Consider the following 26417-nt stretch of genomic DNA (forward strand, 5'->3'; position numbering starts at 1 on the left):
GAGAGAGCGAGAGAGTGGAAGAGCGGGAGAGCGGGAGGGGGGGGGGGGGGGAGATGAGATGATGATCAAGTCGTTGTGATGGGCAAGTATGCGACATGGATGATCAAGGCCATGATGAGGGTGATGAGAGTGAGTGCGAATGAATCAAGACTGATCAGAGACATAATCAGGTATGAGAAAGAGAACAAACGTGCTCAGAGTCTCTGATGATGGCTCATTCTTCCCATCCGAGGCAGTTTGAGTCGCGTGGTGAGAGGCGAGGGATTGTTGGTTGAGCGTTAACGATAAATGCAACGTTGGCAGCTGATAATGGCGGAAGTTGTGTCGATTGTTCGGTGATGACCGACAGACCGCCAGCCAGCCTGCCAGTCAGCCTGCCAGCCAACCAGCCAGCCAGCTGCACATACTGCACTCTGACCACATAGTTATTGGTGTGTGTGTTGGTGTGTGTGTGTGTGAGTGTGTGTACTTGGTGCCGTTGTGTGTATAGAAGAGCCTGCCGAACATGCTTGTGAGGGACAAGCGCAGTGCAAGAGCCTCGCTGCATCGTCAGCTGGAAGCCGTGTTTGGAGCCGAGACCAGCAGCCAGGGCAAGGACAAGGGCAAGGGCAAGAGCAAGAGCAAGAGCAGGTCTCGTCGTCAAGGTGAAAGGACAAGCCGCTCGACAGCGTCATCGACTTCGGGATCGACTTCGGGTTCGGGTTCGGGTTCGGGCTCGGGATCGGGTTCGAGCTCGTCGGGTCTGGAGTGGTCGGAAGAGCGATGGGGGACAGGCATGCCGCCTGGAGTGCTGATGTTGTCCAATGCTGGGATTGGAAATGAGGGCGCGAAAGAGGTGGCAAGAGAGGTGAAGAGTGATGGAAAGAGGGAGGTGCCGCGAGTGACAGACGTGCATCTCTCGCACAACTACATCGGTGACAAGGGCGCGGCGTATCTGGCCTACGCCGGAGCGCATCTCACCTCGCTCTTCCTCGGCGCCAACGAGATCGACGACACGGGTATCCGGGCGATCGGCGCCATGCTGCGGCGGCGTGGGTGCGCGCTTCGGGTTCTCTCGCTGTGGGGAAATAGCTTTGGTCCGCGCGGTGCGCTCTCGCTCGCCCGCGGCATCAAGCGGTCCAAAACGCTCAGGCAGCTCGATGTCGGTAACAACTCGGCAATGGGCGAGGAGGGCATGCGAGCGCTGGCCAAGGCGCTCCGCGGCAACTCGACGCTCGAATCGCTCAACCTCTCGCGCAACGGCATGGACGACGCCGGGCGCATACACTCGTCAAGGGTCTTGCCGGCAACCGTGGCCTGGTCGAACTCGATCTCTCGCGCAACGCCATCGGCAACGCCGGGGCGCGGCAGCTCGCCAAGCTAGTTGCCGCACATGGCTCGGTCCTCGCCAGCCTCAACCTCCGGCACAACACCATCAGCAACCGCGGGGCGCGGCATCTACTCCAGGCCTATACCGCACATGCTGCCGACATCAACATCAACGGCAACGCCTCTGTCTCACGCAAGTACATCCGTCGTCTCCGGGTAGCCGGCCTTTCTGCCACCGGCACCCTCGGCGGCGAGCTGATCCGGGCCGAGGAGAGTGACAATCGCGATTGAAGGCTTCTGAGGCAGCGATGTCGCGTCAGAACAGACCCCACTACTGCTAGCTAGAGCCGTATCACACAGTACATGAATGTGTTGCGAATGTGATTGGAGCCTGATGGGTCAGGGTGGGCCCGATTGGCCACCATTGCAGCGGGCGGCCAATCAAAGCGGTGCGGGGAGTGGACACGCCGACAGGCCGACTGGCCGATTGGCCGACTGCCTGACACTGGGCACAGTCGACTCTGATTGACAGGCCATGGTAGGCAAGCGGATTGGAAGGAGTGATGGAGGTAGGAGGGAGAGAGAGAGACTCATGGGGAGAAGGGGGGTTTGGGTGGGGGGGGGGGGGTATGGTAGGCGCTGGCTGGGCGTCCGAGTGGCTGGAAGCGAGAGCGAGCGTCTGGTGTGTCGGTCGGTCGGAGAGGGATTCGGTCGGGGACTCGGTCGGGGACTCAGTCTGGAGGGGCATCGATGGGATCAGTGGAGGCATTGGAAGGCTTGAAGGCTACCTTTTTAGATAGTCAGCAGCTTCTCACGCCGCAGCCGAAGAATGGTCGGCAAGGCCAAGAGGAGGATTCTCAGGCCATCGCGGCCGAGGGCAAGATGGCAGACTTGGGAAGGAGATCAGGCTCGGCAAGGATGTGGGGGGAGAGAGCAACGTCGTTATGGGATGGAGAAGTAGATGAAGCAGAGACTTGGGCCTCAGAGCGGCGGTCGAGTCGGACGCTCGAGTATGTGCCGTATCGTTCGGTGGGAACTCGTGTTGTCGTTCGTCCCGAGAGTGGGTTGGAGCACAACGGGGTACTGCAGGTCGGGTCACGGTCGGTGTCGCGGTCACCTGTGGGGATGGCAGGGTCTGGTCGGCGTAGTTCGCCACTCTCTGATGGGTCGCCGCGCTCGCTGAGAGTGCTGGCGGCCGAGATCACTGGTGAAGAGACAGAGGCGGAGACTGAGGGCAAGAAGCAGCAGCAGCAACAGCAGCAGCGGCGAGAGGAACAGCCGCGGAGGCGGAGACGGCGGAGGCGGAAAAAGACGTTGGAGACTGCTGCCGCGGAAGCTGAGGGCCGATCTCCGGCCCGGTCAGTGACCGATGAGGTGTCGATGGTGTCGTCGCCATCGCAGGCCGAGGCCTACTATGACGGTGAGCGCAACGCAGCCGGGCGGCGCGAGGGGTTTGGCGTGTATGCACCGCCGGGCGGTGGAGTTTACGAGGGTGAGTGGCGGAACGGGAAGCGCGAGGGCCAGGGCTCGTATCGGTGGCCGGACGGGCGGGTGTATGTCGGAGGATGGAACCGCGGTCGGCGGGACGGGATCGGCATGTACTACGACGGCAGCTCGCTGTTCCGCGGGAGATGGGAGCGTGGAGTGGCTCAGGAGCTCACCTTTGTCCGCAAGTACGCGACGGCGACAGATGGGACTGTGAGTGGCACACGGTCCGATGAAGAGAGCGAGGAAGAGCCGGTGCCGCGGCGGCTGCCGGCGCACATCGACACGCCGATGGCACTGCCGGTCTTACCAAGCATATGGAGCCCTCACGAGCAGGCGGCATTTGTGCGGTACTTTCCGCTCCTCGGCAAGGACTGGTACATGCTCTCGTCGCTCATCCCGACCCGGACACCGGCTCAGATTCGGCGGTACTACCGCGAACACCGGGCCGAGGACGGACTCAGCACATTGCTCTGCTTCCACGACGGAAGCCCACGGCGCGGGGCCTTCTTTGACGAGTCGGACTCGAGCGACGAGCACGAGTTCCTTGGTGGCAACGACGAGACGGGCGACGACGAGCACGTGGTAGCGAGTGATTTCGAGGCGGCGCTCGTCCGACGTATCCACGCGGCGTGGCGAGCGAGCGAGGCCGAAGCTGTGGCGATCGGCAACGAGCACGTGGCCACGGTGGCACAGGTCGAGCTCCTCGCCGTCGTCGTTAGCAACTTTGTGGCGCATTCGGAAGAGTTGGCGGCGGTGCGACTGAAGCTTGAACTTCAGACGATTGCGTGCCCACTCGACGAAGCGACGCTGGCGGCAGTGATTGCGGCGGCTAGTGCCACGGATGTCGCGGCTGCGGACGATGGCAACGAGTGGGAGGTGACGGTGCGACAGGCGCAGTTGCTGCGACTGGTTTGGGCGTATGTGGCTCAAGCTGAGACGCCACTGGTGGACGTTGCCGACGTGGTCGCGCTTTTGCTTCAGGAAGACAGCAGCGTGATCAGCGGGGACAGGAGCAAAGGCGATGCCAACGCGGTGGCGGCGTTTGTGGAGGAGGCACAAGCAGCGCTCGCCGAGGAGCTTGGCAGTGGCAGCGACCACGGGCGGATGGTGGAGGTCTTTGCTGCTGCGCTCGCCGAGCCAGTGCCTCGCCGAGCAGAGCTGAAGGAGGAGGCCGAGCTTGGGACGGCGGAGCGGGTGACGCTTGGTCTCCGTGCAGCCGCGGCCGGTCTCGGACAGGCCGCGAGCCTGGTGGCAGGCACGATCTGGATGCCGGCAGCAAGCGCAGACGAGAACCACGCTGGCGAGACAGCACGAGCTGTAATTGCCGCGCAGGCTGTGGCGAAAGCGCAAGAAGCGACAAGCGCTCCGGCTGTGGTAGCGCTTGCAGCCGCGCTTGCGCAGTGAGCGGCAGAAATAGATGTCAGAGGATCTCACGCGGAACGTCAAGCGGAGTGAGGCAAGGGAGAATGGCAGCAGCGAGGTCATCCGTGGCAGCGACGAGGCAGTTGCGTGCGCAGAGATCAAACGCCGAGCCATCGGTGGAGTAGAGGACAGCGCCGAGTTGGCGGAGAAAGACAACGGCAGCGGCCATGTCCCAGATGTGCAGACCATGAATAAAGTAGGCATCAAGAGCGCCCGTGGCAACGAGAGTCATGGCCATGACTGCGCAGCCGATGTTGCGGATGCCGCGGCAGGGATCTGGGTCGCCTGCGAGAGCGGTCTCTGCAGCGTGCTGTGCGGCAAGAGCTGTATGCGAGCGGTCGTACGAGTAGCCTGTGGCAATGAGAGCTTGAGCAATGGTGGTAGGCGGTGGGGTGGGGCGGTCAGCAAGCGGGACGAGCCATGTCGAGCCATGGAGCATGCCCAGACCGAGCCAGGCAAAGTAGAGGCCGTCGCGGAGAAAGGGTGCCGCAACAAGGCCCACGAGCGGCTCGCCAGCTACCACGACGGCGATGGAGATGCAGACAAAGGGAAAGCCGTGAGTGTAGTTGGTTGTCCCATCGACCGGATCGATGACCCAAGTGATGGCAGATGGGCCGAAGAAGGTGTCGCCGGACGCAGCCGAGGTCGACGACGGTGCGGACTCTTCGCCGATGCGATGATGGTGCGGGAAGCGGGCGGCGATGGTGTCAAAGGCCATGCGCTCAATAGACAGATCTGTCTCGGTGGCAAAGTCAATGGAGGAGGACTTGAACGCTGCTGCAGTGTTGCTTGCAGACGCCTGGCCATCAAGGAGAGCGGTGACGGCAAAGGTGGCGATGTCGGCAGCAGTGGTGACAATGGCGCACGCATCGGTGAGAGGAACCATCGCTGGGAGATTGTGAGTTGGAAGGGCGGCGAGTAGCAGATCGCGTGCGGCAGCGATGGTGGCGATGTCCATAGCAAGACGAGAGAGAGAAGTGTGGCTCAGGTTGTGGAAGGTAGACCGAACGAAAAAGTGTGGCGAGGATAGTGCGGAAGAGGTGGATCTGTGTCGGTAGATGGCCGATATGTGCCATGGCTGCCGCTGGGGTGGGGGGGGGGGGGGGGGGGGGGAGCAGAGGCTGATGACGTCTCGGTGCGCGTCACTGTGGCAGCCGAGCGACAGCGACACGGCGAGTCAATATGGACGACAACGAGGAGACGGGCAGGAGCAGTAGACAGGGAGACAGACCCAACTTCAACATGCTTCGGATGATTACCATGTGTACCAGGACCATGGGGGTGGCACTGGTGCAGCAAGCGAGTCAGGGCAAGGTGGCGAGTCGGGCGAGTCGGGCAAGTCTGGCCTGTCTCGCCAGTTCGACTGGAAGTGGCGGTCGGACAGGTGGAGGAGCGATGCGGCATGATGGAGGGAATGGACGGCATGGACGGCATGGATGGAAGGTCATGGGCGGGATGATGGTCTTCTCTCGGAGTATCACCACCTTGAAGCGGCTGCGGAATGCTGGGAAGAAGGGCGATGTGGCCGGTGCTGTGGCTCTGTTTGAGGCGCTGCAAGCGGATGGTCAGACTCCACCCACAAAGGCGTGGGAAGCCATGATGGCTGCTCATTTGGCAAACTTTGATCTTGACAAGGCAAAAGAGTATGCTGATGGTCTTCTGGCTGCTTTCCCGGCGAACGAGCTGTCTGGAAAGAGCCTGGAGCCGTTGATGAAGTCCATGGGGGAGGCCGGCCGTCTGGGGGAGATGCAGGCCCTGGTCGATCGTCTCCAGCAGGCCAACATCTCACCGCTGCCCATCTCGCCGCTGGTTCAGGCTCATGTCAAGTCGGCGAATGTCGACGCTGCCGCAGAAGTGCTCGACGGCCTGGTTGCCAGTGCCGGCGAGGTCAACCAGGCGTGGATCCGGACCGTGCTCGACGGCTATTTCGGCGTCGGGTCCGGCGACGGGGTGCGCCGCATGGCCCAGATGGTCGAGGCCGTGGGCGGTGAGCCCGAACCGGCCATGCAGTCGCTACTCCAGCGCCATGCCAAGTCGGCCAATCCGGCTATGCGCGACCAAGCCAAACAGTTGCTCGACAAGTGGTTCCCGGGCACGGCTGTCGAGGACGGTCCCGTCGGTGGTGGCGGCAGCAACGGCATGCCCGGCATGTGAATCTTGTGGGTAAACGATGCCAACCCTCACTACCACCACCCATGATCTGTATTGCATCCCACACACACACACACACACACACACACACACACGCGTCCTCCACCAGCCCACCAGCTTGATCTGATCCACCTCCCCCCCCCCCCTCCACCACCACCACCATCACCACCACAACCACCACAAACCCCACTATAACACCTTTTTACCATCCCCATCCCCATCCCCCTTATCCTTATCCACCGTGTACCACGCCGCCCCATCACCGGCCAACCATCCGTCGTCCATCGCCGGTTCCGATCGAGTTCGCTGCGGGGAGAGGAGGAGGGGGGGGGGGGGGGGGGGGGGGGGTTTTTAGGGGGAAAACCCCCCCACGAGACGGGAAAAGGGGGCGAGGACCAAGAGTATAGTGAGAGGTTCATACTGCCCTCTACTTGCAAGAGTTGGAGGTGGTGACAAGGACCGGTTAGAGCTGGTAAGAGTTGCCCAGGTACCACTCGGCTGAAAGTGGGCTGCTCGCGCGTGCCGCTTGGCTGCTGACGACGACAGAGCTGGTGCTGACAGTGGCGACAGAGCTGGTGCTGACAGTGGCAAGACAACGATCACATCACATCCAACGAGACAAGGCATTTGAGTGGGAGAAAGCGTGAGAACTCTCCTCCAAATAATCATCATCATCATCATCATCAACTTGAGTGATCAGCTCGTGTCCTTGACAGACAGACAGACAGACCAATCGATCGATCGAGGTACTTGGTGCGAGTCATCTGATACGCGCTCAGATCCAGGCAATCTCGACGTACTCTCTCTCTCTCTCTCTCTCGGTCTCTCGGTCTCTCGGTCTCTTTGATCTGCTCGATTGTCGTTATCTTGTTGGACTTGATCTCGAGTCGTTGTGAGAATGGGTCTGCTCGGTAGACGGCGTCAGCGGAGCGTACAGGTGCGGTGTCCGGCCTGCCGTGGTGTGCTCAACTGCCCCGAGCACGCTCCACTTGTGTCATGTCCGTGTGGGCAGGTGCTGGAGCTGAGCCGTAAGCCACAGGCGGGGGCGTACAACAACTCGATCCACGCCAATCAGGCGCCGAGTAGGTATGGCATGGCTGCTGGGCCGCGCGGACCGCGCGGACATGGTTACTACGGGAACGGCGGGCAACAGTATCCGCAGCAGCAGCATCGTCAGGCTCCCTCGCGGAGGCATGGTGGCGGTGGGCAGGGAGGCCGGAGCCGGAGCCGAGCCAGCAACAGTGGGCGACAGGAGCCGCCGCACGGTAGTGGGCAGGGTGGAGGCAGGCGTAGACGTGGTGGCGAGCTGAAGCAGGCACCATGTAGGACGTGTGGTGGGGTTATCCAGTTCCCTGCCGGTGCGAGTCAGGTTCAGTGTCCGTGTGGAGCCATTATTGACCGCAGCCGACGGAGCGGTGGTCGAAGCAGCGGCCGGAGTAGCGGCCGGAGTGGCGGCCGGAGTGACGCTGGTAGGAGCGGCGACCGTGAGCGGCCGCGACCGTCCCAAGAAAAAGACAAGAGCAAGAAGAAGGCCAAAGCCAAGACCAAGAAGCAAAGCAGAGAGCACGATGGTCCGCCGCCACCCAGCAGGTGGGATGACGGACCGAGGCTGCCAGATCCAGCCAAGCTGCCCAAGCCCAAGCCGTGGACGTCCAAGCTTCCGCCGCCGATTCCACATGGCAGCGGAGGTAGCGGAGGTCGTACGCCGTCGCGCACCCCGTCGCGCACTCCGTCGCGGTCACCGTCTGCACTGGGCACGGTGGCGGGCGGAGGGCGGTCAGGATCGCGTTCGCCGGCGCCTCCGCGACGGCTGGCGCCGATCGGCGCGCCGCCTCCGGCGGCAGCGGTGGCGGCAGTGGCAGCAAGTGATAGTGGACGGTCCAAGCGTGCGCCGACACATCAGATGACGCGGACTGACACGCTCGCGTCGCTGACAAACGCCTCGCTCGATTTGTACAAGGCATGGCTGTACAAGCAGTCGAAGAGCGGGACGCGGTGGGACAAGTTTTGGTGTGAGCTATATGACGACGGCATTCACTGCTGGACGAACAAGCCGAGGCGCGGAGGCAAGCGCCGCGGAGTGGTCTCGTTTGACGAGATCGCAGTCCAAGCCGTGTATGCGCGCGGGCGGCAGCGCGATGGGCGGCATGTCTTTGCCATTGCCACTGCCGAGCGCGAGTACGTGTTTGGCACCGAGGCTGTTGATGAGTACGAGATCTGGCTCGAGCTCATGGCTGAGGACTACGAGGTTGTTGATCAGAGAGGCGACAGCGGGTCCGATGACGCAAGTGATGAAGACTTCTGAGCATTCAGCGCTATTGTGATTGATGAGAGGCCGAGGCAGTGGGGGAGATGGGGGAGAGAGAATGGCGTGTGTTGGGCAGGAGTGGCGAGTTGGAAAACTAATGGTTGTTATTCTTGACAAATGTGGTCAATGGTAATAAAGAGGTGCGGCAGGAGCAATGTCTCGGAAACGCGCCGTGGACAGTGATGCCTCACTCGGACTCGCCGGGGAGGAACTGCACGGTGACGTGGTGATGGACATGCTTACCGAAGCGGGGACCGCGACCGTGGCGATGCGCGTGGTGCGGCGGGCCGTGGTGGTGCGCGTGATGCGGCGGGCCGTGGCGATGGGCATGCTTGCCGAAGCGCGGGCCGCGGCCGTGGCGATGGCCAAACTTGCGACCCTTGCCAAACTTGCCGCACTTGCGGCCGCGCGCCGATGAGACGGCGATGAGACGGCGGAGGATGGCCTCCGGCACGGGCTCGCCGGCGTCGAGGAGGGCAGCAGCCTTGGCAGCGACGTTGCGCGGGCCGACACCCGACGCCTTGCGCTCGGCGATCTCGGCGTCGACGGCGTCGACGTGAGCCTGGATGGCAGAGGCGCGTTCGGCGTCGCCGGCAGCAGCGAGGGCGGCGGCCTTGGCAGCCTTCCGCGACTTGACGCGGAAGAGAACATGCATGGGCACGTGGACAATCCAAGCCATCGGGTTGGTCTCGTCACAATCGTTGGCGTCCTCAGCATCAAGGTCAGTCGAGGTTGAGGCCGAGGCCGAGGCCGAGGCGCTGGCCGACATGTTCATCGAGGCCGAGCCAGAGTCCGACGACGACGACGACGACGACGAGAGCGGCATCGACCCGTCACGAATGGCAAGCTCGGTCTCAATGGCGGCAATGATGCCAGAGAGACGAGCGATCTTGCCAGTCTTGCCCTTAGCCACGGCCTTGTCATGGGCCGCTGACTTCTTGGCGAGCATCGCCAGAAGGCGCGGCGTGGCGAGGGTCGGGATGCGGGCGAGGATCTTGGGCGGAGCGTTAGCGACCGGAGCCTCGAGAGATGTGGCCTCGGTGGCGTGGGCATCAAGGGCGGCCTGGATGGCCTCGAGCTGCTCCTCGATGCGGGCGATGCGCTTGGGCGGGGCATCGGCATCGAGAGCCTTGTTAAGGCGCTTGGACGTGTTGGCCAGCATCTTGGAGAGCTTGGCCGGGCCTGCAGCCGCGATCTTGGCAGCAAAGGCAGGCGAAAGTGTGGACGACTTGTTGTCGGTGATCTTGTTGTTGTTGTTCATCTTGTTCATGTTGTTCATGTCTTTTGAGTGTGCGGTTGTGGTGTGTGCTTGCGGCGGCCGAAATCGTCGCCAGTTTTGTGGTGCTTGGCGAACGCTGGACTCCATTTTTCCTTTGACCGCGGATGGCACGGTAACGTCGCAGATGCGACAGACCGCGATGGGGAGGGGGAGGGGGAGGGGGGGGGGAGGTAGAAAGGATAGAATCGCCAGACAAAACATGCTTGAGCAATACGACGGCTGCGCAAGCAGTCTCGCACACAAGCTTCATTCAAGGGCGACGCACTGCTCGACGACGCGGGACGACGCGTGTCAGGATCGGGTCCTCTCAATCATCGATTGGGGTGTATCTAACGCCTGCATGGACGACAGACAAGATTACCGTGAACATGTGTAGACAAAGCTGGTCATGTGTATGTGGATGCGTGTGTGCGTGCATGCGTGCGTGGCTGCATGGTCATCAAATCAATCATCCACATCATCAACTCCAAATAACAAGGAGCCAATCAAGCAACAAAAAGCAGCGCGGGAGACGCATCAGCAGCCATTGACCGATGGAGACAATGAACAGGCAATGATTGTGAGGGACATAAATACGATAACCATCACATTCATTGGTTACAGATGCTTGTCATCTAAAGTGATGGATCCCAGACAGAAAGCAAGCCATTGATTGCGAGGGAAAGAGTGCCAAAAATGAGCGAGCAATGGAGCGAGCATCGTCGTCGTCGTCGTCGGTTGCCACGGACACGTCACTTGGACGAGCGGTAGGAGAGAGTGGAGGAGCCGGACAGGTTGGAGCAGGCAGGGAAGAGCGAGAGGTAACATAAGTATTTGAGAATTGGCATGGAGTTTGTTCGTAACCGTGATGCACACCCTTGGCCTGGACATGAACTTGAGTTTGGTTTGGTTGGAACCGTGGCGGGCTTTGTCGTCTATGCCGTCATTGCGTGGTTGATCAAGGCCGTGACCGGGATCCCATGGCGGAGTGGGGATTTGGAGAAGGACGCGGCAAGGAAGATCAAGCCTCGGTTCAAAGCCCTTAGTATCCTTGACCAGGATGCGTTGTATGGTATGCACTGGGAGCTGCGCTCGTGCATCCATTCGCTCACAGCTCCATATCTCGCGCTGTGGATCATGGTCTACGCATCGCCCGAGATCCTCGTCGATCCTGTGACTACCACCTCGTGGTACATGGTCCTTCTCCTCTCTGTCGACGTCGGCTACTACTGCTATGACATGTTTTGGATGGTCTACTACAAGGGCGAGTTTGACATCATCTTCTTTGCCCATCACGTGGTGGCCCTCTCGACCTACGGCCCGGTCCTCTTCACCGGCACCTTTGTCGGCATCGGTGCCGTCACGTACCTCTACCACATCCCAACTGTTGTCGGCAACATCCTGACGTACTACACCAATGCGCGAAAGGAGCGGTCCATCGGCCACAAACTGTTTACTGCCTTCATTCTCCTCCTCTGGATCCCGTGCCGGTTCGGAGCAACGGTGGCAACAGGCTACGTGGTCTACGTCCACTGGACCGTCATCTCGCTCATGCCCAAGTTCCAGATCTTCTCGGTTATCGTCTTTGCTGTTGGCTTTATGGCGCTCTTCAACACCGTTGCCTTTGTGCAGTACTCGCAGCGTCTCATGCGGTCGTTTGGGTCCGAGAGAAAGGTCGAGGAGACCAAGCAGGATTGAAGGCAACGGCCAGACGTAGTGCTGTAGTGGTAGAAGGCAAGCAGTTGTGGTGGTGTGGAGGGGGGAGAACCATAGTGGCGTGATCGGTAGCATGGAGGGAGCAGGCGGAGAGCGTGTCCGTGATTTGAGAGCTGGATACAAAGCCAACATACAGGGTGGAGCGACGGAGAAAGCTACTGATCGGAGACATCTGGTGTATGTTGAATACAACTATACACGTGCAGTGTGAGTACTCCTTGCCTTCCTGGTGCCTATTGGTCAAATACTTGATGTCGATGCTGTTGTGCGTGGTTGATGGCAGCAAGACACATCAGTGATCAAGCATTTTCCTGTCGTTCTCGTCTCACGCTTTTAACATCACACATACACGGCACGCACAACAAAATGCCTTCCACACTCGTCAAGATGCTTGTTGTCATCTATACAACCCGTCCACGCTGTCCATCCATCTCCCAACTGTATCAATCGCTTGTGCTTCGCCTTTGAATGACTTTTTGTTATTTCATTATCGGGAGACTGCGACGAGTCCGCCACATCCACATAGCTCACGCGCAACATGGACACCTGTCTACCGTCTTTACCGGCTAGACGTCAGGCATGCAGGCCTCTATCACTACTACAACTAATGTCTTGTGTCTGCCATCGCGATGCTTGCAGACACGGTCTGATCGCCTCGTTCCATCGCTAATCAGGGTGTTCCCACCACGGCTTTTCATCTACTACAGCCCAGCATCGATGTCTCGCTCTGTACTACACGCTGCAAGTCCTATGCCCTTTCACAGCCACCGCATGCAGTTTCTAGGCGGGACGACGTTGAGACGCACTTGGGCAATGCAGTAAACACATCAAGTATGGTGGTCCGGCCGCTGCTGTCAGAAATGGTCGGGTAGCTCAGTCGGTAGAGCGACAGTCTAATAAGCTGTCGGTCGCGGGTTCGAGCCCCGCTCTGACCATATTTTTCTACAACTGATTGGTCGGGTAGCTCAGTCGGTAGAGCGACAGTCTAATAAGCTGTCGGTCGCGGGTTCGAGCCCCGCTCTGACCACATTTTTTTTGCCTTTGCCAACACCCTCCTCTTCTTCACGTCCCGATCTCATCCCTCACCACCCCATTGCTCTTCTTCATACCTCATCCCATACCCCCCCTCTCCTCTCCCCTTTGATCTTGCTCACGGAACTCGAATCTGATTTGTCACCAAATGGCAAACTGACATGTGCCACGACAAGTTTGCTGAGAGTGAGGCACGTGACCGGACAATGGATGCAACAACGGCAGAGACCTGAGCATGGCAGGCATAGCCACACGAGTCTTCATTTTCTCCACCTCTCTCTCTTCCATTCCTCCCCACCACACTTGACAGTAGCATGCTGGGGTCGTCATCGGCGGCGAGTGGGTTACGAGCTAAGACTGGGTCGGCGAGCGGAGAGCGACCGAAGGTGCCGAGCCGGAAGAAGCAAGAGGTCCAGGGGAGCAAGAAGGGCGAGAAGGGCGAGAAGGGTGAGAAGGGCGACAAGGGGAGTCGCAGCAAGGATGTGCAAGGAGGGGGCAAGGAAGAGGTCTCAGGTGACCATGTCATGGTTCATGTCTTTGCTCTCCTTCCCGGGGGACCTGGTGCTGGCTCGGGAGCTGCCGTCTCGGCTGGTGCATCGGGTCCGAGCAGGGAAAGGCCGAGCGGTGGTGGCGGTGGTGGCGATGGTGACTACACGGATCCATCGGCTTCGATGACAACCTTCCTCATGGACAGATCGACGCCGCTCCCGCTCTTTGGTGAACTTGTCGCCAACCACTTTTACCCCAGTCAGGTGCAGAGCTCAGGGCGCCGATCAGGCGGTGGTGCCGGCGCGGGACGAAGGAGCCCGACTGCGGTGGCGGTCTTCAAGTTTGACAAGGCCTCCGAATCCACTGAGCGGATTGAAATGACCGAAGACGAGGCAAGTCTTGGGTCGGTGGTGGGAAGGGAGAGCCAAGTCAACCTGATGGTGTGTGTCGAGCCGGTGCCGGTGTCGACCGAGCGGATGCTGCGGATCATGACCCAGATGCTGACGCCGACTGACGCCGTCCTCCACACCGTGCGGCGGCTCAAAGCCGATCCACAGAGTATTGAGGCGATCGACCGGCTGGCGTCTGTCTGGACGAGCCAGCAGGCCAGCTCGCCACTTGGCACATCGGACGCGTCGGCGGTGCAGTCCTCGGCAACACCAATCATTTTCGGACTCATCCTTGCGTCGGGCAACACTGTGTGGAGCGAGGCCATGCGTGAAGAGCTGACCGGCAAGTCGGCGAGCCACGCGCTTGCTTGGCTTGTCCGGCTACTGCAGGACGACCAGTTCCAGGCTGCGTTCAACAAGCACATCAAGCCGCTCCACCTTCGCCACCTCCACATGCACTTGACGAGCGAAGTGGCAGACGTGCGCGATGTGGCGCTGCTGTTCATTGGCCAGCTCCAGCGGTTCTCGCCCAAGCTCCAGAACTACACCCAGTACATCCCGCAGTTCTGCATCAAGGATGTCACCGAGTTCCTGCTCTCCTTCACCAAGGCACCCGAGAGCCGGTACCGGTTCTCGCCGGCGACGGCTCGCCGCCTCGGTGCCCTCATCGACAACCACGAAGAGGCCATTCAGCTGCCACAGCTCGACGAGGCTCACATCGCAAGCGTGACAAACGGCTGCATCCTCGTCGATCCGGTGACTGGCAAGATCACTACCGCTCACCTTAACCGACTCTTTACCGATGTCGCCGATCCCGACGACGACGACGCCGACGTCGGCGAATCCGGCGACGGCACGGCCGCGGCCGCAGCGTCAGCCGGGCCCGAAAACTCGGCCACGGCGTCGACCACGCCCGCGTTTTCGTTTGCCGCAGCCAAGTCAGACGGGGTCGGCGCTGACGGGCAAGGTGCTGCTGCTGGCGACATGGGTTTGGGAGCTGCGGGAGCGACTGGGCCAGGGACCGGGACCGGAGACGGAGCTGGAACCGGGGCTGATGCTGGATTTGGGCCGGGGGCAGGAGGTGCGGCTGGGGGCGAAGGTGGCGCTGACGGCGAGGCAGGCGGAGGCGCAAGCAGCAGCGCATCCACGACCAGCAGCACAATCGGCATGTCTGGCATGAGTGGTCCGAACGCGAGCGCAAACACGAGCGTAGCTGCCAGCGACGGGTCCAAGATCGAGGCCTACAACCAGACACTAGCCGGGAGTGGCACTGGTGTCGGAGCCGGGTCTGGAGCCGGAGCCGGAGGAGGAGCCGATGCCGAGGCATCCAACAGCGCAGCGGCTTCTGCAAGCACCAGCAGCACGGCCGGCGCAAGCGGCGCAAGCGGTGGTGAGGGCACCAAGGCCGAATCCCACCACCAATCCGGGGCCGAGCCGGTGCAGGGCGGAGACGAAGGCAAGGCGGAAATACCGTTGAGCGGCGCTGAAGGCGAGAGCGCGTTTGTGACTGCGGTGAGTGGGCGGGCGAGCGGCTCGGGCGGACCACCGCACCCATGCGCCGAGGCACTGGCGGCGGTGCTGACTCGGCGAGAGCGACTGGAGGAGCGGCGGGCGGAGAAGGCTGCGCTGCTGGAGAAGCTGGAGAGCAAGAACAGTGAGATGGCCAGCCTCAAGTCTGCACTGCTGGCCAAGATTGCGTCGAGCAAGAGCGAGTCATCCAAGAAAAAGAACGAGGGCAAACTGGCCAAGCTTGGGCTCAAGATCAAGTCGCATGCGGCCAAGCTGAGCAAGGCACGAATGGCAATGGAGGAGATCGAGCTCGAGCTGCGGTCTGTGCACTGGCAGCGCGAGGGCACACTCATTGTCTCGCACCTGCACTCGCTCATCGACTCGGTGGCACGCGACGACGACGCGACAGACATCAAGGAGCAGCAGGATCGGTGGAAGTCGCAACTTCTTGACTTGTCGAGCGATGTGGTGACGGCGTCGACGTACGTAGGCATGGTCGGGCTGATGAAGGCCGGCAAGTCGTCGACGATTTCCGGGCTGGTGGGCTGCGACATTTGCCCATCTCGGGCGACGGCAATGACTGTCATTCCGACCATCATCACCCATGTCGAGGGCGTGCAGGTGCCACGGCTCTTCTTTCCGCCGGCGTGCGTGGAGGCACTGCGAGCTGCAGTCGCCGCCATCAAGTCACACCTCAGCTCACTCGACTCGCGGCTGGCAACGTCCAAGAAGGAGATGGACGACTTGCTCGAGCTCATCTACTCGAACGATAGCGCCATCCAGTTTAGTGTGGCGGCGATTTGTGGTGTTGAGGAGATCCAGAGCGCGCTGGTGGTGGCAAACGACGTGGTGCGGCTTGCCGAGTATCTGGGATTGGAGGGTGCGAATCCACTGGCGCGCATCATGGACCTTCACGATCTGCCGCACATCGAGGTCCAGTTTGCGGTCATGTCCGAGACGGGTATGTTTGGGCGGCTTTCGTTCATCGACTCGCCGGGTCCCAACGAGTTTGGCATGGCAGGGCTCGGCGAGGTGGTCCGGCGGACGCTGAAACAGGCGTCGATCATTGCGGTAGTGCTCAACTACGCGGCGCTGGCGGTGAAGCAGCAGGGGGAGATCAACGAGATGGTCCGCGAGGCGACTGCTGACCTCCAGCAGGAGGTTTATATGTTTGTCAACAAGTACGACCAGCGGAACACGGCGTCAGGCGACATGGACGAGGAGCAGCTCCGCGACTACATCCAGCGCAACATTGTGTTTGGCTCGGGCTCGTCGACCTTTGCGCGGGAGAACATTTTCCCGGTCTCGGCCAAGTACGCGCAGTTTGCCAACACGGCGAGGCAGTACTTGTCGAACCCAGACGGGAGCGCTATCGGCGACGACGAAGTGTACGTGCCTGATCCGGACGAGATGGGGTGGGTGAAGGACTTTGCGCGGATTGCGTGGGGCGAGACATGGTCGCACGAAAAGGTGTACCCGTCGATGCTGGAGATCAACGACGTGGCACGGTTCCGGCAGGGAGTGGACGCGGTGTGGCGGAGCTCGCGGCTCAACGAGCCGCTTGAGTCGATGCTCCGGCACTGCTACACCAATGCCGGCGTCATCTCGCTGCAGCAGTCGCTCGCACGGTGCCAAGCCATTGCCGACTCGTTCAAGCTCGACCTCAACTACCAGATCGGGACCGTGACGGCGTCGGTCGCGCAGCTCGAGTCGTTCCTCATTGTCTCGGCCTCGGCGTACGACGACATTCGCAATGCTATTGTCGACATCAAAAAGTCAGCCGTGGAGCTGGCGCTCAAGCGGCTGCCGTGGCTCATTCTCGACGCCATCGAGAGCGCGTCGGACCACATTGTGGACAACCCGGCGAACATGCTGCGGCTGGTCAAGGAGGTCATTGCCACGCTCCGCGAGGGCCCGAGCGCTAAGGAGGGCCTCGTCACCCAGTTTACCGCCATCTTTACCGGCTCGGAGCCGCTCTCGTTCGCGTCGCAAGAAGAGGCCGAGGAGGTCATCGAGCATCTAACTGAGGTTTTCAAGAGCGCCGCGTCGCGGGTCCAAGCCGACATTATCAACAAGATCCTGACCAACACCAAGAAGATCAACTACAACATCGGCCAGATGGTCAAGGAGCGGCTCAAGCCGCATCTCCGCCAGTACGAGGACGATCTCGAGCGGGTCCTCGCCATGAACATCGAGTTCCCGGAGATCAACGCGCCGGACCTCGACGAGTTTGGCGAGGGCATCCAGGCCTCGACGCTCAAGCTTCTCGAGCAGCCGACAACCCGGGCGTGGGCCGTCAAGTGGCTGTTCAAGTTTATTCCGGTCCCGTGGCTCCGCAAGAACAAGGCTTCGACCTACGAAGTTGTCCCCGCTCGCATCCGCGAGGCCTTTGACCAGGGCATCCGGCGGGTCTTTGACTCGACGCTCGAGGCCTCCAAGCAGCTTTCGCACGTCCTCCAGAGGGTCGTCGATGAGTACGGCGGTCAGGTCGAGAACGAGCTCAACAAGCTCATCTCGCGCATCCGTCAGTCGATCGAGAACAAGAAGTCGACCCATGACCGCTCCATCTTTGTCAAGCACCTGTGCGAGGAGCAGCTGTGGAAGCTCGAGGAGTACTACCGCCGGGCCCGCGACCTCGCGGTTCTCCTTGAGGCGCACGGCGGGAGCGGCGAGAGCGAAGACGGCGCGAGCGAGTCGGCCTCAAGCGAGTCGTCCGCCGGAGGCGGGAGCTCTGCGAGCACAAGCGGAGCAAGCGGAAGCGAAGAGGAGGCCATCGAGTGGGGCAAGAACCCAACAACGCCACGGTTTAAGCGGTTCGGGTACAAAGTGAGCGTGCCCAAGGCGTCGATCCTCTACCCGCGCCAGCTCTCACGAGTGGTCATTGCCACGGACGTGGCCAAGCTCCGAGAGGCGTCGCGGGCCAGCGGGAGCGGGAGCGGGAGCGGCAACAGTGCAGGCTCTGTGGCCGGTGGCGGGCGCAAGGTCACGTTTGGCAAGAGCCGTGTCGGCGCGAGCGCGAGTAGCGGAGGTGCAGGCGCAAGCGGACAGTCGTCGTCGGCGGCTGCGCTCATCGAGTCCAAGTACGGCGGAGTGGGCGTGAAGAAGAAGACCTCGTACCTCGAGTTCAAGATCAAGTACGGGACGTTCACGGTTGGGCGTGAGCTTGGGCGCGGGGCGTTTGCCACGGTCTACGCTGGTGAGTACAACGGGCGGCGAGTGGCCATCAAGGACATGCGGATCCGCAAGAACCGTGTGGACGAGGCCATCGGCGAGGTGGAGATCATGTGGAAGCTCTCGCACCCGAACCTCGTCGAGTTCCTCGGCTTTTCCTCGCACGGCTCGTCGTTCTTTATTCTTATGGAGCACATGCAGGGCGGCTCGCTCCGAGACTGGTTCAACGACCACGAGGGCGACGCGGGAGCCATGAGCTACGGCGACCGGGTTCTCCTCGTCGAGGACATCACTCTCGGACTCGAACACATGCACTCCAAGGGCGTTCTCCACCGCGACCTCAAGGCCGGGAACGTCCTCCTCGAGGAGAGCGAGGGCCGGCTCCGCGGCAAGCTCTCCGATTTTGGCACGTCCAAGTCGTCGCGGACGCCCGTGGCCTCGGTCTACCAGACCGTCAAGGGCACGCCGGTCTACATGCCGCCGGAGCTTCTCTCGTCGTGGGCAAACAGGCGGAACAAGGCCCGATACTCGGCAACCATCGACATCTACGCCCTTGCCATGATCATGTTTGAGCTATGGACAACCGCGCCGCTCATCGAGTCGGCCGACCAGTTCAACATCGACGAGATCCTCCGCGGCCGGCGGCCCGACTTTCCTCCTGGCTTCCCGCCGAGCACCCGCCGCTCCACGCACTTATCGTCGCGTGCTGGGCCAACGATGCCGGCTCGCGTCCAAGCGCCGGCGAGGTTGTCAAGCGGCTCAAGGTTGTCCGAGGTGAAATGGGATTGTGATGATATGTTGGTAAAGTGGAGAAAGAAGATGATGGGGAGGGACATAGAAGAGGAGCATGCATGGTGTGTGTGTGTGTGTGCACGTGTGAAAGAGATCGATCGAGGAGGGTTCAGGCCGAGGCAAAAAAATATGGTCAGAGCGGGGCTCGAACCCGCGACCGACAGCTTATTAGACTGTCGCTCTACCGACTGAGCTACCCGACCAATCTGAAGACTGCAGGGAGTTCACACTATTTATTACATTCATCACATTGCTACAGGTGAGCCTGCTGGCCTCAATACCTTGCACACAACAGAGTTGGGGGGGGGGGGCGTATCTCCCCGAAAGCCATGACTCCACCGGCATGGATAATAGTCTCCGTAGCCCGTATGCAAGGTGAACAAGTGTCGCTGATTGGCTCGCCCCCCGTGCGGCAGGCGAGATGAAAGTAGCTCGATGGCGGCGAGGAGCACCTGATGCAAGACAGAGATGACAGGCGTGCAAGGGGGGGGACTCACGCACCACCACTCTCTGTCTCCGAACCAGCGGCATGGGTATGTCGGAATGGAGTGAGATGACAAGGCAGTGGTGGGAGAGTTGGACAGGAATCAGTGTGTGGCTCTTGTGGCTGGTTCTTGTTCCTGTCTTGGCTACTACCGTCTTGCCTATGGTCTGGTGGTGGCCATCACGTCGGTGGCTTCCAGGTTGGGCAGACCTTCCGCTCATCAATCTCATCATTGTCTTGGCCAACTTGTCACGATTGTATGAATGGATGACCGATTGCTCGCTCTCGTTTGGCTGGACGTGGACTGTGGTTCTTCCCATGCAACTGCGATTTGTTGGCATTACTCATCCAGATGATGTCAAGCATGTCCTTCGTGATAACTTTGATAACTACGTCAAGGGCGAGACCTTTGGTGCTCTCGTCAATGAGCTCCTGGGTGGTGGCATCTTCAACTCGGATGGAAAGGCCTGGTATCGTCAGCGGAAAATTGCATCGCATCTCTTTCATGTCCGCAACTTTAAGGAGACCATGGTCCCGGTCTTCCTTGCTCACGCCCGCAAGGTTGCCCGCTTGCTTGACGCTACAGCTGCTACTGGTCATCATGCAGTCATCGACATGCATGATGTCTTCTACCGGTACACTCTCGATTCTGCTGGCGTCATCGCCTTTTCCAAGGACATCGGCTCGCTCGAGAACCGTGATGTTCCGTTTGCGCGCGCCTTTGACTACCTCCAGTGGGGCTGCCTCATGCGCGGCTTCACCCCGCTCTGGTGGCTCTGGCGTGACCTTGGCCTTTCGCCGATCGAGAATCGGATGCGGCGAGAGCTCGCTGTCCTTGATGACTACATCCGGACGGCGGTTCTCGATTCTGATGATCCGCCTGCGGATGGACAGCAAGGCGCGTCGATCATTGAGCTGTTCAAGGCTTCGTCGCTCCGGCCGGACTCGCTGAGGCACGGGCCTGACGACGAGGCCGGGCGCGAGGAGGAGCTTCTCTTTCTGCGAGATCTTGTCGTCAACTTTATCATTGCCGGCCGAGACACGACCGGTGCTGCGCTCTCATGGCTCTTCTACCTCCTCGCCATGCATCCTCAGGTGCGGGACGAGGTTGTGGCCGAGATCGACGAGGTGCTCGATGGGGCCGACATGGCGTATGGCGACATACCGCGGCTGCCGCTCCTCCACGCCGCGGTCAAGGAGACGCTGCGGCTGTATCCTTCGGTCCCGCGCGACCTCAAGGTCTCGGTCTCGGCCGACGTCCTACCGGGCTCGGGTGCGGCAGTGGCGCCGGGCGTGTGGATCGTGTACATGCCGTACGTCATGGGCCGGCTGCCGGCGCTGTGGGGGCCGGACGCAGCGAGCTTTCGGCCACAGAGGTGGCTCGAACCGGATTTCGAGCCGCCGTCGGCGTACAAGTTCATTGCCTTTAACGCCGGGAAGCGGTCGTGCCTCGGCGAGCGCATGGCGTACCAGGAGATTATGGCGTGCAGTGTCCACTTGCTCCAGCGGTTTGTGCTGGACGTTGCCCCGGGCGCCGACGTCCGACCGGCGACCCAAATCACGCTCGCCATGGCCAACGGACTTCCGATGAACGTGCGCGAGCGATAAAAGCAGCTTGGGGTGAGGCTCACGCATTGATCGACGATGATGACGACGCGCCCGAGTCGTGGCGCGGCCGCCGACCGCCTGACTTGGACGAGGCCGAAGCTGCCGAGGCTGAGGGTATGGGCGGCAGCGCGATGCCAAGCTCGGCAAGCTTGGCGTGAAAGTAGGTCCGCTCGGTGACGAGGGCCTGCTCGGCAGCAAAGCGGGCTTCGACGGCGGCGGCGGTCTCGGCGCGGGCGCGCTTGAGCTGGCGCTTGGCAAGCGCAAGCTGGTCCTGCGCCTCCATCTCGTGGGCCACCTTGAGCGAGAGCAGTTCCTGGTTCGAGTTACGGAGCTCGGCGATCTGGTGCTCGTACGACTCGATGAGCTCGCCGAGCCAGAGCAAGAGCGCGTCGTGGTCCATACCCGAGCCGAGCAGCGACTTGAGCTTGGCCTGAGCAGCGGTGAGCGCGCGGGTGTTGACCTCGTTGGTCGCCTTAACTTCGGCAAGCGAGGCCGCCAGCTTGGAGTTGGCCTCCTGTAGGCCGGTCAGCTGGTCCATGAGCGATTGCAGCTGGGCGTCGGAAATGTCCGACGGGTCGCCGCCGGGAGCAGCGTGCGCTAGCGTCGACGACGAGACCAAGTTCATCTCGCCGAGCTGGTCGGTGAGCGACTGCCGTTCGCGCTCGCCGTCGCGGAGCTGCATCACCTCGCGCTCAAGCTTACGGTAGGCCTCCTGGAGGCGCGCCTTTTGGGCCTGGACCGAGTCAAAGGCGGCAAGCTTCTTGGAGAGCGCGGCAATTTGTGCGCGGTACTGCTTGATCATGGCCTTGTCGTCGTCGTAGGTGAGGTTGATCCGCGCCGAGTTGACAATGCGCTTGGCCATTGTGCCAAACAGAAGCGTCATCTTGGTCTGCTTGTGGTGGGCCGACGCCGGCGAGCCGGTGCAGATGACCGCCGTCCGGGCATTGCCGCCGAGTGAGGTCCGCAGAATCTTGGTTAGCGACGAGTTGCGGTACGGCACAAAGGCTTCGCCCTTGGAAAGTGCCTGGATGACCGACTTGAGCTGGGTGAGCGAGAGGTTGATTGACTTGGTCTCGCGCTGTTGGCGCGAGCCGAAGCGCTCAGTCAGAGTCTCCGAGCCCGCGAGATCGACCAGGTTGAGCTCGGAGATGTTGACAGCGTCTCCTTGCAGCATGCTCGCCGACGACGATGACCGGCCAAGCCGCGAGGGGGTAGCCCGCGCTCCGCGTGGCGGCTCGGTCTTGGGCGTCGCGTCGCCGCCGGCAGCAGTCGACTCGATGATCATGCGGAAGATGGTGTGCGAGCGTGAGGAGTGCTCGTTGAGGTTTGACTTGCCGACCGCCCGGTTGGCCTCGCCCTGGCGGACAAGCTCCATTACGTCTTCGCCCGACTTGACAATGATCTCGGAGGCTTCGGGCACGACAAAGGCCGAGTCGACCTCGCGGATGGCCAGGTCGCGTCCATCGAGGCGCAGCAGGTCGTTGACCTCCTCGTTGTAGATCTCGAGGTAGGAGACGCGGAGAAGAAAGAGGGTGTCGCGCGAGGCGGCAATGGCGGCGAAAACCTCCTGGACCGCCCGTGGAAGGATGCCTGGATTTTGGCTCTCGCCCATCATGGTGTACGTCTTGCCCGACGCAGTCTGGCCGTAGGCAAAGAGCGTTCCATTGAAGCCGCGGAGGACAGAGCTCACGATCGGCCGCGCCACAGCCTCGTACACCGTCTTGGTTGAGTCGGACGGAGTAAAGACACGCTCAAACCCATACCGCCGCCCATGTGCCTCAGCAATGCACATGTCCGACTCAAACAGCCACTGAGTCTCCTCGCCGGCCTCGGACGTCAGATACGGCCGGATGCGGACAACAACACGGATGTTGTCAGCGCTGGAGGACGGCTCATTGGCAGGACCAGCAGCAGCAGCAGGACCAGCAGCAGCACCACCTCCACCAGCAGCAGCAGCAGATGACGATGACGATGACGGACGGACATGACCACCAGTTCGACCGATAGCTGCCGATGATACGGCAGCAGCAGTTCCACTCGATCGATGAGGCAAAGTACGCGTCCGATTCCGACTCTGGCTCTGGCTTTGACTTTGACTTTGACTTTGACGTTGGCTTTGGCTCTGGCTTTGGCTCTGGTTGCGAGTGGCCGATGTGGTGCTTGTTGTGCTAGCCAGCCTCCGTTTGGTCCGCTTTCGGACTACCACCTTCTTCTTTGGCACACGACGAGAGTTCCCGACCTTCTTCCCGGAGGAGAGCTTCTTGAGCTCCGGTGACTTCCGTCCATATCCAGAGGGATGTAGCTATGTGTCTATGTCTATGTCTATGTGTGGTGTTGGTGTTGGTGGTGGTGGTGGTGGTGGTGGTGGTGGTGGTGGTGGTGGTGGTGGGGTGGAGTGTCGTCGGCTTGTCCCCGCTTTGGCCTGTCGTCGTCGTGGTGTGGTCGTCCTTGGTGGTGTCATGGCCTGGCGCGCAAAGTCGGCGGTCGGCGGTCGGCGGTCGGCGGTCGGCGGCCGGCTGCCGGCTGCAGTGGTCGGCGTTTGGGAGTGTGATGATGGGGATGCGTATGGGGGAAGAGGCAAGGCTCTTATCACGTTGATTCTTGTTGTGTGATTGAGTGTGAGGTTGTGCTGTAGATGGCGGTGATGAGTGGAACAGAGTCGGCGCGGACGCTGGCGTCGGTTGGTGTTGATCTTGGTGCTGATGCGGCCTGAGATGGCGGCCCGGTGCGAGCTGGAGCTGCTGTCGCTGGTTCTGATTGAGCCGTCAGTCATGTTCTAGCAGCTGCTCACGCTGCGCGAGTCACCCTTGCGTGTAGCTGAAGGCAAGGCAAGCGGAGGTAGTCAGCCGGCAGCGAGGTCACCATGCCTGAAAGTCATCGCCGTAGTACTCGTAGTACTCGGCGTCGTCGCAAGAGTCCTCGTCGCCGGCATAGTACTCAGCATCGGCGGCAGACAACAGCGGAGCCTCGGCCATTCGCGGGGCACCACTTCCGCCGCTTCCAGTCGGGTTTGTCCGCAGCATGACCAGCATGTCTTCGTACCCGTACAGAGTGGCAAGCAGCTCGTTCGGATCCATTCCGGGTTGGGCTTCTAGCAGCTCTGCCTGGATCGAGTGTAGCGCGGCGACCATGTCTCCCAGCGTCTCGTAGTTGTCCTGCTGCCAGACCGAGCCAAACCGCATCCGGCCGCTCCGCGCATCGCCTTGTCGGCGGAGCCGGCTCAGCGCGCTCTCGGCCCCGTCCACAAGCCGCTCGATCTCGCCTAGAAAGAAGGCATGATCCAGGCCCATCAGATCCGGCACCTCACTATCCCCGTCCCCGACTCCATCCCCGTCCACCCCACCTACCCCGACCTCTCGCAGCAGAGCTCCCAGAAGCCCAACCACATTCCCCTCATCCCCATCGATCTCTTCGCCCTCTTTGACCACCGCCACTTCTTCGCCCACCAGCTTCAGAGCCCGGATCAGGGCATCAACGCCAAAGATCATCTCAGCGTCAGCGGCATCGAGCCCTTCAGCGGGCTCGTCCTCTCCAGCCGCATCATCATCGTTGCCGTATCCAGCTCGAGCTCAGGCACAAGATCAGGCACAAGGACAAAGGCATCTGGAAGGGACTTGCACAGCGGACAGGGCGGAGGAGAGGGAGCACAGGCGGCGGTCCAGCGGGCGACACAGGCGAAGCAGAGGCCATGGGAGCAGGGCATAAAAGCCGTAGCATGTCGAGGTGGCGCCGTGTGGCACACAGCGCACCTTCCCGACATGTGACCGACCCTCTACCTAGGAGTAGACGGGTGGTGGCCGTGGTGGTGGTGGTGGTGGTCGTCGTGGCGATGGTCGGACGGCGGAAGGCGACGGCCGATCGTAAGTGGAGCGCTACTGCTCGGTTGATCTCATGGCTTGATCGCCACATGACGGATCGCTGATGATGGGCGACTGGTTGGGCGTGTGTGTGTGTGGGGGGGGCATGTGGGCATGTGCGTAGGTATGGCGGGGAGGGATCACCTCAGCTCAGCAGCGACGCGCAGTGGCTTCGATCATAGCCGTCGTAGCAGAGGCTGCAGATCGCAGCTTGATCGCCACGTGACGAGTCTTCCAAGATTCCAAGATGTGGTTAGCAGTTGGTGGTGGTAGCTTTGGAGGAGTTGTTACAGCGGGCCAAGACTGGCCCTGACGGCGCCTCCATGTCCGCGCTATCACCCCGCCGTATCGTCTGTCATGCCGATGAGAGTTTGCACAGGTGCGCCATACCCATACCCATACCCATACCCATACTCACCTCACTTCACCTCCCGCTCATGTTGCTCACACTTGCCGGCTCTGGTGGCCTGTCTGCGGCTGTCTGCGGCACTCCTCGCCCTGGCTGTGGCCGCCAATGCCTACGCCCTCGCCTCACACTCGTGGTACACCACCACTCCACAGGCAGGGGCCGTGCCTACCACCTGGGGCACACGAGTCATCTGTGCACACACCTCGCCTCTCCCCACATGTACCATTTTATCTGCCTTGCATTTGTTGCCATCATCATCGCCATCATCATCGGCATCATCATCGGCATCATCGGCATCATCGGCATCATCGGCATCATCGGCATCACCATCGCCATCGCCATCGCATCAACTCCTTCCACATCTCACTCCGCTTGCAGGCAATGCTCATGCTCTTGTATCGGCTGGTATTGCGGCAATGGTTGGCTTGTGGATCGGTCTGCTGGCAAGTTTGGTTGCCTCAGCTTTGTCGCTCGTCGCTGCGAGCGCTCCTGAGCAGCCGATGCCCATTCATGTCCGATCGTTTGGCCTTGCTGCTGCTGTGGCTGCTGCTGCTCTATTCGCTACAGCAGTTGGCATTGGCCTCTTTCTTGCCCTCGGCGTCTACTCGATCTCGACTATCACCCACGCCGCCGCAGGCTCGTCGTTTCGTGACGGGTTCTGGGTGGCGGTTGTGGGCATGGCAAGCACTGCCATCGCCGTCGCGCTCTTGCTTGGCGGCGGCAGACAAGCTCGAGATCTTGCTGTGGCTGACTATACTCGATTGTGGATCAATACCGATGGGCCGTCGTGGCACAACTCACCCCCGCTTCACCCATCTTTGCCACGGCCAGCGTCGCGCCCGCGGACCGACTCCGCCACTCGCCCTCTTCTCGCCCCATCGCCCGGGTCACCAGCTCAAAGTCCAGGACGTCGCCGCCCAGGAAAGCTCTGACATCCAGCCCGCGCCGAGCTCACCACTCCTACGACTTGACAGTTCGAGATGGGCCCCCTGAGCGATGACAACGCGCAACCGCCCCCCCCCCCCC

The 26417-nt window shown here is 61.3% G+C and overlaps 12 protein-coding genes and 3 non-coding genes across 15 annotated transcripts; 10 read left to right on the plus strand and 5 right to left on the minus strand.

Moving 5' to 3' along the window:
- Positions 1 to 405: 405 nt before the first annotated feature.
- On the plus strand, positions 406 to 1684 carry AMSG_10104 (uncharacterized protein). The gene has a single exon (XM_013898229.1). It carries the CDS (start codon positions 506 to 508, stop codon positions 1361 to 1363), a length of 858 nt encoding a protein of 285 aa, XP_013753683.1. The 5' UTR covers positions 406 to 505; the 3' UTR covers positions 1364 to 1684.
- Positions 1685 to 1974: 290 nt separating this feature from the next.
- Positions 1975 to 4174, plus strand: AMSG_10105 (uncharacterized protein; the record flags this gene model as incomplete). The annotated part of the gene is made up of 2 exons (XM_013898230.1): positions 1975 to 4113; positions 4142 to 4174. The coding sequence occupies exons 1-2, from the start codon at positions 2059 to 2061 to the stop codon at positions 4172 to 4174; spliced, it is 2088 nt and encodes a 695-aa protein (XP_013753684.1). The 5' UTR covers positions 1975 to 2058.
- A 42-nt stretch (positions 4175 to 4216) lies between these two features.
- On the minus strand, positions 4217 to 5176 carry AMSG_10106 (inositol monophosphatase; the record flags this gene model as incomplete). Its single annotated transcript, XM_013898231.1, has 1 exon — positions 4217 to 5176. The coding sequence occupies one exon, from the start codon at positions 5174 to 5176 to the stop codon at positions 4217 to 4219; it is 960 nt and encodes a 319-aa protein (XP_013753685.1).
- Positions 5177 to 5664: 488 nt separating this feature from the next.
- AMSG_10107 (uncharacterized protein) lies at positions 5665 to 6372 on the plus strand (the record flags this gene model as incomplete). Its single annotated transcript, XM_013898232.1, has 1 exon — positions 5665 to 6372. The coding sequence occupies one exon, from the start codon at positions 5665 to 5667 to the stop codon at positions 6370 to 6372; it is 708 nt and encodes a 235-aa protein (XP_013753686.1).
- Positions 6373 to 7462: 1090 nt separating this feature from the next.
- On the plus strand, positions 7463 to 8828 carry AMSG_10108 (uncharacterized protein; the record flags this gene model as incomplete). Its single annotated transcript, XM_013898233.1, has 2 exons — positions 7463 to 7521; positions 7831 to 8828. 2 exons carry the CDS (start codon positions 7463 to 7465, stop codon positions 8672 to 8674), a joined length of 903 nt encoding a protein of 300 aa, XP_013753687.1. The 3' UTR covers positions 8675 to 8828.
- Positions 8829 to 8864: 36 nt separating this feature from the next.
- AMSG_10109 (uncharacterized protein) lies at positions 8865 to 9956 on the minus strand (the record flags this gene model as incomplete). Its single annotated transcript, XM_013898234.1, has 1 exon — positions 8865 to 9956. The coding sequence occupies one exon, from the start codon at positions 9954 to 9956 to the stop codon at positions 8865 to 8867; it is 1092 nt and encodes a 363-aa protein (XP_013753688.1).
- Positions 9957 to 10686: 730 nt separating this feature from the next.
- AMSG_10110 (uncharacterized protein) lies at positions 10687 to 11648 on the plus strand. Its single transcript, XM_013898235.1, has one exon. The coding sequence runs from the start codon at positions 10782 to 10784 to the stop codon at positions 11631 to 11633; it is 852 nt and encodes a 283-aa protein (XP_013753689.1). The 5' UTR covers positions 10687 to 10781; the 3' UTR covers positions 11634 to 11648.
- Positions 11649 to 12513: 865 nt separating this feature from the next.
- On the plus strand, positions 12514 to 12586 carry AMSG_20069. Its single transcript has one exon. It is a non-coding gene; the product is annotated as a tRNA-Ile (tRNA).
- A 19-nt stretch (positions 12587 to 12605) lies between these two features.
- Positions 12606 to 12678, plus strand: AMSG_20070. Its single transcript has one exon. It is a non-coding gene; the product is annotated as a tRNA-Ile (tRNA).
- Positions 12679 to 13003: 325 nt separating this feature from the next.
- On the plus strand, positions 13004 to 19044 carry AMSG_10111 (serine/threonine protein kinase). Its single transcript, XM_013898236.1, has 2 exons — positions 13004 to 18939; positions 18978 to 19044. The coding sequence occupies exons 1-2, from the start codon at positions 13208 to 13210 to the stop codon at positions 19030 to 19032; spliced, it is 5787 nt and encodes a 1928-aa protein (XP_013753690.1). The 5' UTR covers positions 13004 to 13207; the 3' UTR covers positions 19033 to 19044.
- Positions 19045 to 19163: 119 nt separating this feature from the next.
- Positions 19164 to 19236, minus strand: AMSG_20071. Its single transcript has one exon. It is a non-coding gene; the product is annotated as a tRNA-Ile (tRNA).
- A 326-nt stretch (positions 19237 to 19562) lies between these two features.
- AMSG_10112 (cytochrome P450 CYP86A34) lies at positions 19563 to 21125 on the plus strand (the record flags this gene model as incomplete). Its single annotated transcript, XM_013898237.1, has 2 exons — positions 19563 to 19566; positions 19717 to 21125. The coding sequence occupies 2 exons, from the start codon at positions 19563 to 19565 to the stop codon at positions 21123 to 21125; spliced, it is 1413 nt and encodes a 470-aa protein (XP_013753691.1).
- Positions 21126 to 21144: 19 nt separating this feature from the next.
- Positions 21145 to 23111, minus strand: AMSG_10113 (uncharacterized protein; the record flags this gene model as incomplete). Its single annotated transcript, XM_013898238.1, has 2 exons — positions 21145 to 23063; positions 23102 to 23111. 2 exons carry the CDS (start codon positions 23109 to 23111, stop codon positions 21145 to 21147), a joined length of 1929 nt encoding a protein of 642 aa, XP_013753692.1.
- A 538-nt stretch (positions 23112 to 23649) lies between these two features.
- Positions 23650 to 24921, minus strand: AMSG_12323 (uncharacterized protein). The gene has a single exon (XM_013898286.1). It carries the CDS (start codon positions 24611 to 24613, stop codon positions 23984 to 23986), a length of 630 nt encoding a protein of 209 aa, XP_013753740.1. The 5' UTR covers positions 24614 to 24921; the 3' UTR covers positions 23650 to 23983.
- Positions 24922 to 25840: 919 nt separating this feature from the next.
- On the plus strand, positions 25841 to 26384 carry AMSG_10117 (uncharacterized protein; the record flags this gene model as incomplete). The annotated part of the gene is made up of 2 exons (XM_013898239.1): positions 25841 to 26089; positions 26223 to 26384. Exons 1-2 carry the CDS (start codon positions 25892 to 25894, stop codon positions 26382 to 26384), a joined length of 360 nt encoding a protein of 119 aa, XP_013753693.1. The 5' UTR covers positions 25841 to 25891.
- Between the last annotated feature and the right edge of the window lie 33 nt (positions 26385 to 26417).

Source organism: Thecamonas trahens, assembly GCF_000142905.1.
Source record: "Thecamonas trahens ATCC 50062 unplaced genomic scaffold supercont1.57, whole genome shotgun sequence".
Classification (NCBI taxonomy): domain Eukaryota; order Apusomonadida; family Apusomonadidae; genus Thecamonas; species Thecamonas trahens.